Source organism: Trichosurus vulpecula, chromosome 9 (assembly GCF_011100635.1).
Source record: "Trichosurus vulpecula isolate mTriVul1 chromosome 9, mTriVul1.pri, whole genome shotgun sequence".
Classification (NCBI taxonomy): Eukaryota; Metazoa; Chordata; class Mammalia; order Diprotodontia; family Phalangeridae; genus Trichosurus; species Trichosurus vulpecula.
In genome coordinates, this window is record NC_050581.1 from 82,246,079 (window position 1) to 82,259,108 (window position 13,030).

General features: G+C 43.8%; 1 protein-coding gene across 1 annotated transcript in view; it reads right to left on the minus strand.

The window, feature by feature from the left end:
* Positions 1-12,521, minus strand: part of ZNF853 (zinc finger protein 853) — a 74,760-nt gene extending 62,239 nt beyond the window's left edge. Inside the window, exons 1-4 of the mRNA XM_036739586.1 lie at positions 12,514-12,521; positions 3,727-3,881; positions 3,374-3,482; positions 2,958-3,173 (exon numbers count right to left, since the gene is read on the minus strand). Of these exons, the coding sequence (XP_036595481.1) occupies positions 2,958-3,173; positions 3,374-3,482; positions 3,727-3,881; positions 12,514-12,521 (488 nt within the window). The remainder of the gene's footprint in view (positions 1-2,957; positions 3,174-3,373; positions 3,483-3,726; positions 3,882-12,513) is intronic.
* Positions 12,522-13,030: the final 509 nt, after the last annotated feature.

Here is a 13,030-nt window from a genome sequence, read left to right on the forward strand (position 1 = left end):
TTGAATTTAAGGTGAGGGAACAGAAGTGAAACACAGAGTGGTGCAAAAAGCAGTGGAAAGATATGGTAATGAATAAGATTGGACATGGCAGTAAGATATGAAGGCAAAGCATGCCTCCTCAGAATTACAGGCTCGACAAACAATATAAGAATCTAGCTGATGAAGGAAGCTGGGTAAGAGAAGGTAGAAAGCAAAGATGGTCCACTTTTACTACAATGAATTTTCAATGACAATAAAATACCTTTGTGGAGAAGTCCCTATAGGAAGTCCTGGCTTAGCACAAAGAGTCCTAGGCTATATGAGTCTACCATTATACGATGTTAGGTGGAGCTTTAGAAAACTTCTATCGAAACACCTTAATTTTACAGATAAGCAAACTGAGGCCCAAAGAAGTTAAATTACTTGCCCAGGGTTACACAGAGTAGCATTTAGACCTCCTGACTTGAAGTCCACTGTTCTTCCCACTATATTGAACTGTGTCTCTAGAAACTCATCTTCCTATAGAACTGATTACTGCATATATGGAAGGTCTCTCCTAGGAGGTGAATACTCAGTGCTATCATATCACCATACTGATCTCTTTTTTAGCCTTACTGTTTATACCATCTGTCCTGGTGCTTAATCAGATCCACCTAGATCATATAAACATGTCACGACTAAATTACAAGCTACAGTAAGAACCATGTTATAATCATCTTTGTATCACCCACAGCAAACAGTTCACTGCATAATATTAAGCATTCAATAAAGACTTGAATTAAATAATGAAGCCAAAAACAAATACTCTCTAAATCCCAACAGAGATTCCCCTAGCATAAGCCTAGGTTACCTATTACGAGGTCCCTTCCAACTCTAAGCCCCTATCATTCACTATAACAGTAGAGGGACACCCAGAACACAAGTAGGGGCAGGAAGCAAATGAAGAGGGCAAAGGTCAAAGGGTTTAGAAATCAATGGCTATATCAGATACACAGGTGTTAGACTTTAGAAGTGGAAGGAATCATAAATTTCATCTGGTCCAGATATCTCATATTGCACAGAGGTGCTGGAGATTGGGACCACTATGAAGTCATAGGAAACTTTACCAAGGGTGCAGAGCTTAGCCTCATGCATCACCCTTACTATTCAGGACAGCTCACAGCTACTTCCACCAGCCACCTCAAGTTCTATGGGGCTCAGTTGTTCTAGTATTTTTTGAGGAGGTCAGTTTTTAAAGATATTGTGCGTGGGCAGGAAAGATAGAGGAGCACTGGTCCCAAGCCAAACTTGTAGATTTTGTCACAAGGAGGTTATTTTATATTCCATGGTGGAAGAAAAAGAACATATAGCAAAGAGAATCCAGAGCAAGTTCAATGTTCAAAGGACTATGCAGTAATAACAGTGCCTTGTAAGTGGCAAGTACTCAATAAACGTTTAGCTTTCATTTCATGAACTGGAAACTCCTAAAAGACCTAGGATCTAATGTCTCCATATCCTGAAAAAACCAATGGATGCTGTCTTAGGTCCAAGAAATCTTCAGTAAGTTTTTTATCACAATGAAGACTTAGCCAACTTCTCCAAAAGTTCTTAGTCTTTCTTTCCAGCTTGGCCTACTTAATAAATCGATGGCCTTTAGCCATCCAACCCAATAGAAACCCAGGCTAGTCAGTTTAAGAAACATCAAATACAAAGCAGGGTAAGAGACTGGGGAGGGAGGCAGACAAGGGGATGAAATGAGGTAGTTGTGTAGTTTTTTTGTTGGGAGAAAGAGGTGATGATTAGGAAAAGAGACCTGAGGGAAAGGTCAGAATGTCAGGAAGGAGGGTACAAGCAGTGTGAGCCTAATGAGGCCACTCTCAGAGAACAGATGGTCAAATGACCAAAGGGGAAATGGTCATTCAGTTCAACCAATGATATTTATTAAGTTCCAATTACAATGCATTTGCTTGGCAGGGAAAATACAAAGTTAAATAATCCTCTTAAGGAATTAGCCAACTAAAAAAGTGATACATAAATATCTACAAAAACAACACAACATACTTAGAGCATAGAAAGGGTATAAAGTGCTATGCTAGGTGCAGAGAAAGAAATGATAGCATAGGACTTGAGGGAACTAAAAGGTTGAGAAGCCCAACTGCTGGATGGAAAGTAAGTTCCAGGAAGAACAGCAGTACCTGAAAGATGGGAGAGAAGCTAGAAGGGGTAAAATAGAATCAGGAGGAGGCCTAAGAAAGGAGAAAGAAAGGCAGGGTAGGGAAAGGAATTAGAACAAGATAGGAAACTGGGCGAGAAAGAGGCAAAAAGTTGAGAGGAAGAATCAGAGAGAAAGAAGTAAGGCAAGGAGAAGAGAGAAAAAGCAAAAGATGAAAGGAAGGAGAGAAGCAGATAAGGGGTGAAGGAAATAAAGGAAGGAAAGATAAAGGAGTGAAGTGGAAAAGTAAAGAAGATAAAGGAGGAAAGAGAAAAACGAGAGTGACACGAAGGAAAGGGGGAGATGGAGAGCAAGATGAGGGAGAAATAAAGTGGGAGATGAAAGAGAGAAGAATGAGATGATTAAGGAAGATGGGATGAAGGTAATGAAATGGAAGGGAGAAGGTTAAGGGGGGACGGAGATGAAAGGATGAGATGAAGGGATAAAGGAGAAAAGGAAACGAGGGAAGAGATGAAGAGGTGAAAGAAGAGTTGAAGGTGAGGGGATTTTGAAAGAGAATGAAGGAGAACGTGGAAGAGAGGAAGGAACTGAAGGAAGGAAAGGTGGCAGCAGCACGGGAGCGAAGCAGCGTCCGCACCAGCTGAGGCCTGGCGGCCAGGGAGGACAGAAGTGGCCAGAGGAGGCCGGACTGGACCCGGCCGGGATTGGGGGAAGGGAGGAGAGTGAGGACGGGGCTGGGAGCATTGTGTCGTGAGTTGTGGAGCGCAGCCCCGTGTATCCGCCTGCCTGTTCTCCCAGCCCCGCCCCCGCCGGGCCCCGAACTCACCGGCGAGAGAAGGGGGGACGGGCAGCTGGGGCTCGGGCTGCTGGCTCCCCCCGGCTCCCTCCGGCTCCGGCTGCTTCCCCGTGCCGGGCTGCGGGCGGCCGGTCCCCGTCTGTCCCCGACGTGGCGAGTGGGAGCCGGGGCGGGGACCAGGGCTGGCACCGGGGCTGGGGCTGAGGAGGCGGCGGCGGGACCGGGCCGGGGGCGGGGGGCGGGGGGCTGGGGGAACAGGAAGTTCCCCCTCGGCATCCTGTCCCCGCCCGGCCCGGCCCCGGCCCCGCCGCCGTCCCCCCCTCCTCTTCCCCCTCCCCCTTTCCTCACCTCCCCCCTTTCTCCTGCTCCGCCCGGCCCAGCCGCCGCTGCCGCCCCAGCCGCCGCCGCTCTAGGCTGCACCACGGCGGGAGCTCGGTGGGCTTAACCCTTCCCTTCCTGTCTCCTCCAGCCGGCGGCCTGCGCTACAGCGCCCGGCGCTGCTGGAGCGGGTCATGGTCCCGGCCTCGTAGCCCCCGAGCTGGACATAGCCGGCTTCTGTGCAATACCAGGGAGACCAGAGACGACACTCGCCCCAGTGCGCCTCCCCCGCCAGGCCCTGATAACCCTTCGAGCTTCGCGCCCCTCGAAGCCTCGCGCCTCTTAGGCCCCAGCCGTGTGCCCACCCCCAGCCTCGAGCCCCTCGAAGCCTCAAACCTCTGGGCCCCTCCCGTGTGTCCCCACCCCAGCCTCGCGCCTCCCAGGTTCTTCCCTCAGTCTCGAGCCCCTCGAATCTTCGCACCTCTCGGCCCCCTCACCCCAGCCTGGAGCACCTCCAGGTCCCCGAGCCCAGCGCTGTCAGTCTGGTCCGGTCCGGTCCCGGGAGGCAGCTGCTCAGTTCCTGGGGCAGAACTAGGGTTGGGAGTGAAGCTGGGCCGAGGAGATCTAAGGCCAGCCCTGCGGAGGGGGGCGGAGAGGCGGGGGGACTGGGAGCCGGCCAGCTGTGTGAGTGTGTGTGTGTGTGTGTCTTTGTATTTGTGTATTTGTATTTGTCCTGTCTGTCTGCTGTGTGTGTTTGGCAGGCATGAATGTGGAGAAGCCCCTTAGAGTTCTTCCTCCCACCCACTACCTTCATGCTGTGTTTGTGCACGTGTTCACCAATGTAGATGCGTGTGTTTCTGATGCACGTTTGGGGGGGGGGGGGTGTCTGAGCGTGTTTCTGTAGACCTGTCAGTGCCTTTGCACGTCCGTGGGTCCTCCACTGCGTACGTAGTTTGTGCCTCTGTGCCTTAGTGCTGGTGGATCCGCTGTTGGTGTTGGTCTTTCTGAGAGCTTTTCAGAACGTGTCTATCAGCGAGTGTTGTGCTTGTTTGTATCTCTATCAGAATGCGTGTCTGTATATTCGAATCAGTGCGTGGGTGGGGAGATGAGTGATGCAGGACACTACTGTTAGAGCTCTGGGTCAGCTTTCCCTGGATTCCCTTTCCTGACGACGACTCACAGTGAAAGGACATAGATAACCCTCAGGGCACTGTCAAGCCCTTGATACAAATTGTCAGTTAATTAACCATCAATTAGATGAGCAATTAATGAAAGAGCTCCATAGAAAGCTCCTCCCTAATAACATAGCAAGTGCCAGCACCACCAGGGCTTTCTCTTTCAGGGAGAGCCTAAGCCATCCCGATCTGGCCCATCTCCCTCAGCGACTCCTTTGCATCTTTGTCTTCAGCTAGTGGTCAAGTGACACTTTGTGACTTCCAGGAATCTTGTAAGCTGAAGATGCAGACAGGAAGAAGCACTACAGACTCTGAGATCATCATCATCAAAAACATTTATTAAGTCTCAACTTTGTGCCAGGAATTGTAATTAAGCTCTGGGAATATTAAAACAGGTGAAAGTCCCTGCCCTCAAGGGCAGTCCCTGCCCTCAGGGAATTTACATCCTTATGGGGGAGACAACATGCAAACAAATACATACAAAGTAAGCAAATACAGGACAAATAGGATATAATTAAAAGAGGGAAGGCACTAGAATTTAAAAGGATTAAGGAAGACTTTCTGTAGAAGGTGGGGTTTTAGTTGGGCTTTATAGCAAGCCAGGAAGTCAGTAGGTGGAGGAGAGAAAGTATTCTAGGAGTGGGGGACAGCCAGAGAGAATGCTTGGAGCTGAGATAAAGAGTGTCTTGTTCATGGAACAGCCAGGAGGCCAGAGTCATTACTGGATCAAACAGTACCTGTCCGTGAATAAGGTGTAAGAAGACTGTAGAGGTAGGGAGGGGGCTAGGTTATGAAAGGCTTTGAATGCCAAGCAGCATTTTGTATTTACTTCTGGAGGCAATCAGAAGCCACCTGCATTTTAGGAAAATCATTTTAGTGACAGAATAGAAAATGGATTAGAGTAAGGAGAGACTTGAGGCAGGCAGACCCACCAGACAATTACAATAGTTTTGGGGTGAGGTGATGAGGGCCTGTAGCAGAGTGGTGGTAGCATCAGAGGAGAGAAGGAGGTGGATTGGAGAGATATTGCAAAGGTTAAATCAACAGGCCTTGATAACATGGATATGGGAAATGAGAGATCATGAGGAATTCAGAATAATTTCTAGGTTGTGAGACTGAGGGGATGGTGTTGCCCTCTACGGTAATAGGGAAGAGGTAGGGGTGGAATGAGGCTTTAGGGAAAAGATAATGATTTAGGTTTTGGACATAATGAGTTTAAGATGTCCACTGAATGTCCAGTTCAAGATGTCCAAAAGGCAATTGAAGATATAAGATTGGAGGTCAGCAGAGAAGTTGGGGCAGGAAAGGTAGATTTGAGAAGAATCAGCATGGAAATGGTAATTAAGTCCATGGAAGCTGATGAGATCACCAAGTGAAGTAGTATAGAGGGAGAAGAGAGGAGGCCCCAAAACAGAACTCTGAGGGATACAGCAAAGGAGGCAGAAAAGGAGTGATCAGATAGGTAGGAAGAAAACCAGGAGAGAGTGGTATCCTGAAAACCTAGAAAGTATGGAAGAGGAGAGAGTGATTAACAGTGTCAACGGATGCAGAGAGTTCAAGGAAAATGAGAATTGAGAAAAGGCCATTGGATTTGGCAACTAAGAGATCATTAGCAACTTTGGAGAGAGAAGTTTCAGTGAAATAAGGTTGAAAGCCAGATTTTAAAAAAAATTCTATCAAGTTATTGACAAATATTCTTTTTTTAATAGTATTTTTTCCAGTTACATGTAAAGAACTTTTTTAACATTCATTTTTTAAAGGAAGCCATATTTTAAGCGGTTAAGAAGAGAGCAACATGAGAAAATGTGGAGGCACCTATTGTAGACTGACTTTTTGAGGAATTTAGCTACAAAAGGCAGAAGAGAAATAGGAGGATAAAGATTCATCACTTCATTGCTCTGGGCAGTGTAAATAGGGGATTTGACTAAATAAAGGTCTCTTTCGGCTCTAGAATCTATGATAAAATACAGGGACTGAAGAGAGGCAAGAGTCTTGCAGAGACTAATAATAATAGGCTTTATATAGTGATTTAAGGTTTGCAAATAACTTTAAAATATTATTTTATCCTCACAACAACCCTCCATGGAGGGTAGATGCTATCATTATCCCCATTCTACATATGAAGAAACTGAGGTAGATAGGTTAAGTTGTTTGTCCAGGATCACACAGCTAATAAGTGTCTGAATCCAGTTTGGATCTCCAGGTCTTCCTGACTCCAGGACCCAGTTAACTCCAGAGCTGGAAATATTGATATCTTTTGTTTTTACATCACCTACTTTTCCCAATGTATCCTTCCTTCCGCCTTCTCTCAGAGAGTTGTCCCTTAAAATAAAGGATTCAGCCTATTGTTTGATTGTTGTTCTTACCATTTATGTTGTTTTTGTATGTTGTTCATGTTGTTTTCCTGGTTCGGCTTATTTTGTATCAGTTCATATAAGTGCTTCCATGCTCCTTTGTATTCTTCATATTCATTATTTCACAGCACAGTAATACTCCATTACATTCACGTAGCAAAATTTGCCCAGTCTATGGGCATCTACTTTGTTTCCAGTTTTTTCTTGCCACAAAAAAATGCTGCTCTAAGTGTTTTGGTGAATATGGGGACTTCTTTTTGTCACTGACCTCCTTAGAGTAAATGCCTAGAAGTGGAATCTCTGAGTTAAAGGGCATGGATAATTTGATATCTCTCCTTTCTTCCCATAAGGGTTCTATCAATTCACAACTCCACCAACAATGAATTAGTGTTCGTCTTTTTGAAAATTCATCTAACGTTGACTCTTCCCCTTTTTCATCTTTTCCAGTTTTCTGGGCCTGAGGTGAAATCTCAGGCTTGTTTTAGTTTTTATTTGCCTTATAATAGTATATAATATATGTATTATATACAATATAATAGTAAATGATTTGAATATTTGATTTGAATATTCTTTTTGAATTCTTCTTTTGAAAGCTGTTTATATCCTTTATCCAATTATCTATTGGAAAATTGCTTTTGATCTTGGATATTTCTGTTATCTGTCTATATATCTTAGACATAAGACCCTTATTAAAAGTACTTGATGTAAAGATGTTTTGCCAGTCATCTACTTCCCTTATCCTAGTTGTATTCATTTCCTTTATGCAAAGGCTTTTCAATTTCATGTATAATCCATCACTTTTGTCCTTTACCATTATGAGGATGGGGGACTGATGACTAGGGAGGATTAAACCCAGTGGATATGCCTCCCTTCCTATCCCTCCTCCTCCACTTGACCTTCATGAGAATCAGTATCAGTGGGCTTCACAGCAATATTTCTTAAGAGTGTGATCTATAACCACTGCTCCTTTGAAGTTCATCTAGAAGAGAAGGGTAGTTACAGGCCACACGAACTTTAGAGGTTCATATATCCGAGAGACCTCCACACTTTATCCCTGAATTCCTACAGAGAATGTTGCTACCAAGTGCACATCCTGGGGACTAGAAAAGGAGTGAGGATTAGAGCAGTGATGAGGCTGATGGGGGAGCAGGGTTATGAAGAAGAAAGAAAAGGGCAATCCCTTTTGTCTCACCTTCTTTCATTTCCTGGTGTTTGCCTTTCCTTTCACCCCTCTTTTATCTAAAAAAAGAGTCCGGGGAGGGTGGTAATGTGTGTAAGAGAGAAACATGGACTAAAAAGAGGCAAGAGTCATGCAGTGGAGAATTAAAAAGTGAAATGGTACCCTTTGTGATATAGTAGGTTCCTCTCATTGAAGATCTTCAAAGAGTTTTGATGACCACTTTGGGGCAATTTTTTTTTGGTTGTTGTTTTTTTAATAGATGGCCTCCAAGGTATGTTCCAATTCTGAGATTTTGTGATTCTTTTTGAACCTAAGTGTGAATAACCTGAAAAAGTCAAAAAGACATGGGATTTCCTCTGGTCCTCAGAGAAGCCAAGGAGAAGTTAATGGACTCATTTGATTTTAGCATCCTTAAACCCAGAGGATCATGGACCATTGGTAGAGGGCAGAGCTAGGCATGTAGCAGGCAAGAGTAATGCTTGCTGCTTAGCTTGGAAGAAACACTGAAAGAAGATTTACTTTCTCTTCCCTTTTTGCAGAGTTGGGGAACTATGGTATTGAATACTGTATATACTGTCAGACATGATTGAAGTATTGATTGGTTCTGCTAAACTTCTTTTACACACTCACACACATGTTACAAGGTTACAAGACATAGTTTGCTTTGTAGAGAACAGGGGAGTCAGAAGACTTTGGTGTTAAATCATGGTGGCTGGTACTTCTCTAGGCACAGCTGAAGGTTTGTTCAGGGGATTCTGTAGGGCAAGGGGTGGGGAGGGAGAGAGAGAGAGAGAGAGAGAGAGAGAGGGAGAGGGAGAGGGAGAGGGAGAGGGAGAGGGAGAGGGAGAGGGAGAGGGAGAGGGAGAGGGAGAGGGAGAGGGAGAGGGAGATTATATCCTCTGACCTTCAGTTTCCTCATCTATAAAATAAGGGAGCTGGACTAAAGCATCTCTAAGTTCTTTCCTAGTTCTTGTTTCTGGAATGGCCACCTTATGATAAATGCTTGAGAGCTAGCAAAGTGTAATGGATCTGGCTGGATCTGGCTGGATCAAGAGTCAGAAGACCTGTTCCCCCAGTTCAATAAACATTTCTATTTCAATAAACATTGCTACATGCAAAGCTTTGTAGTAGGTGCAGAAATAAAATTGCCCTTGTTTTCTAGGGTGTTCTCAATTTATGAATTTTGCTATAGAAATAAATAATACTTTTAATATCAAGAATTTTCATTAGAGGAGCAGCTAGGTGGCGCAGTGAGTAGAGCACGGGCCCTGGAGTCAGGAGGCCCTAAGTTCAAATCTGACCTCAGACACTTGACACACTTACTAGCTGTGTGACTTTGGGCAAGTCAGTTAAACCCAACTGCCTTGCCTTTCCCCCTCCAAAAAAAAAAAAAAAGTTTTCATTAGAACTTTCATCAATGAGTGATTCGATCTTCTTTTAAAAAATGATTTCCTAAACTTGACAAATAACTACAAACATGAACATAGACAAAGAATAGGGGGAAAAAAGAGGATTGTATGTATGATGACACTCATTTCGTATTGCTTGCTTTTGATTCACTCTTCTTAGGAATCTGAAATTCTAAGTTTTGCCTTGGGTAAGGGATCTAACCCATCAAATATTTAAGCACCAACTATCTGCAAGGCCACTGTGCTTGGCTGTAAGAATAAAAAAAGACAAAACACAAAACAGTCCCTGATTTCAAGGCATCCTATTGTGGAAGATGCAACATTAACCAGATTAAATATATACATAATAATTCGAATAGCAAAAGGATGGGGGCGGAAGGAGGACAGGTAAACGGAGGGAGGTAGAAGGGGAACAGGAGTAGGAAATGCTGGTCACATATAATCTGAATCTTTAAGGAATTCAAGGATTCTAAGAAATAAATGCAGAAGCAGTCCAGAGTTCTGAAGAGCAAGTAAACTAGTTTGGCTGAAACATAGCCTATATGTTCGGAAGAGTAATACAAAATGATCCTGAAAAGATAAGCAGAGGTCGATTGTGAAGGTCAAACTGTGGAGGTTGTTTTTTATCCTTGAGCCAAAGGGAAATTACTAAAGATTCTTGATCAGTGGAGTAACATGGACAGACAATGCTTTGGAGAAATTATTTTGGCAGCTGGGTGAAGAAGGGAGAAACTAGAAGCTGGGAGGGCTGTTACAATCTAATGGAGAGACAACATGCAAGTAACTATGTACATACAATATACATACAGTGTAAACAAGATAATGGGAGGGGGAGGGGGTTGGAAGGAAGAGGAGAGAGACCAGCGAAGGCTTCCTGTAGTAGGTGGGATTTTAAGTGAAGTTTGAAGGAAGTTAGAAAAGCCAGGAGGTGAAAGTGAGGAAGGAGAGCATTCCAGGAATGGGGGACAAATGGTCCAAAAATATGAACGTAGGAGATGTAGTCTCATGTGTGAAGAAAAGCAAGCCAACCAGTGCAACTGGTGTAATACTGGATACAAAATAAATACAACGTAATTTTTTCCTGGAGGCACTAGAAGCTTTGGGTATGAGGAAAGGGCGTATTTGTTGCTTGAGTTGAGCTTTGAAGGAAACTAGGCATGGTAAAAGGTTAAGGTGAGAAAGGGATACATTCCAGGCACAAGGAAGGAAGATGTATAGTCTTGGGTGTTTCCTCCCCTGGGTTTCTTCTGATGTACTTCTTAGCGAAGCAGTCACAGCCTCCCCTACAACTGCAAAGTTGACTATCAGAGCCCTGAATGGACAACAGAGAGGGAGCATCCCCTATTTGACCAGTAGGTGAAGTGGTAAAAGGGCTCCAAAGGGGTCCTCCAGGGATCAGGGCTTGGTCCTGTCCTATTGTTTCATCAGTGACGTGGACAGAGGCATAAACGGTAGGCACACAAAACTAGGAAAGTTAGCTAGCGCAGTGAATGATAGAGTCAGCGATCCAAAAATGTCTCACCGTGCTCACCAGAAGATAAAATTCAGTATAATCTTGCATTTGGCTACACAAAAAATTCACAAACATAAGATAGCAAAGGCATGGTTAAGCAGCAGATGTTCTTAAAAAGAAAGAGAGAGAGCTGGGGGTATTAATGAACTGCAAGCTTGCTATGAGCCAGCAGTGTAATATGACAGCCAAAATACCCTGCAAATGTGATCTTGGGCAGAGCTTCCAGGAGTATGCAGGTGATAGTTCCACTGCACTCTGCACTCTCCAGACCTCACTGAAGCATTGTGTTCATTTCTGGGTACCACATTTTAAGGACACATAATCTGGAGAGTGTCCCGAGGAGGGCAAACAGAATAGTTAAGGACCTTGAGTTCACGGCATATGAAGATCATATGAAGGAACTGGATATGTTTAGCCTAGAGAAGAGAAGCTTTGGTAGGCTGGGGAGAGGAGGAATTTGATAACTTCAGTTATTTGAAGGACTATTATGTGGAGGAGGGCATGTATGGCATGAGTCCCATAAAGCAGATTACTGTATGTGGTATAAAATTCTCCCCGAGGCCCCATATTAATGACACTACACAATCCCTTCACGGTTTAAAAAAAGCCGCAAACAATTCAGTACTAGCTCCCTGTGTTGTTGCTTCCTTAAACCTAGAAATGGTAGGAAATTGCAAGGGAGGGGAAAGCAAGCTATTTTGAATTGAGGCTACAGTTCTATTAGACAAGGTTGATGGGCAAGGCCCAGGCTGACACGAAGTCAAGCCTAAGGTAACTAGATATCTCCACCACATGCCCTCCAGAAGTCTTTTTGCAAAGACATCACCAACTCCAAAGCAGCCAAACCTCCCTTGGAGGAGCCACATCCTGGGAGGATGTTACCTGCCCTGATACAAAGAGAGAGCTGACAGCCTGCCATGAAGAAGGACCTTTGCCAAACACTAGGGAATCCAAAGGCATTTAAAGCAACTCTGCTAGAGTACCCCATATGTCAAACCTTATAAGAGAGCATAGTAAATGTCATGCAAGCCTTCCTGAGGGACAAATGAGGGGAGATTTGGAAGCCTTCAGTCCAGAATGAATGAGGGGTTCCTATAATAGAAGCTAACATTTATATACCACTTTAAGATTTGTGAAGCACTTTACATATGTTATCTCATTTGATCCTTGCAACAACCCTGGGAAGTATGGTGCTATTATTATAATACTCATTTTACAGATGAAGAAACTGAGGTAGAGAGAGGTAAGTGACTTGCCCAGGGTCATACAGCTAGTACGTATTTGAGGCAGCATTCAAACTCAGGTCTTCCTGACTCTTTATCACCTCATCCAATATACTTTCTAGCTATAACATAAATTACAACCTAGAATGTCTAAATCTTATCAGATTGTAATGATATCCCAGAGGTCTTCAGCCAAGTTGTTGAGCCAGGAGCAATATATTCCTTGTGTGGCATATTTGGGCTAAGTCAAGACCTGGGAAAAATCTGCTGGCTTTTTTTTTTAAACTAGGTTGGCTCATGAAGCCAAAATTGCTAGGTCTGCCAGAAAGTTGAAAATAATCAACAAGTCAGTCGAATCAAACTGTGATCTCAGATATCAAACTTCCTTCCATTGATCAGTGATGTAAATCAAACCTGTCCATGCCTGCTCATCCCTGATTCTTGTTCACGTCCTCCTATAAGGTCGCCATAGGACATCCACTCAACATATTGGTGGTGGAGAGGCTTCCTCACTTTCTCTTGACTCACCTTCAAATACATATGTATATGTGTATATATGTATATATGTATATGTATATATACATATATATATAAATGAGAATAGCACTCTAGTATTTGCAAAGCACTCTAATATTTGCCAGGTAAGTAGAGCAAGTATTATTAATCCCCATTTTACAGATGACAAAACAAAGTTGTGATTTTCTAAGATTTCCACAGATATAGGTGACAAACCTAGGTTTCTCTCAACTCCAACTCTGGTTTTCTGTCCACTCTACTACACTGACTAAATTACTCCTATGTCTGATTGTGCCTAATTAGGGGTAGATATTCTTTTTTAAAGTTTTTTTTAACATTTTAAGGCTCTTTATTAAGGCTTCTGACATAAGGTGGTCTCACATATTAAGGCTCTATTTTTTTAAGATCACTCTCA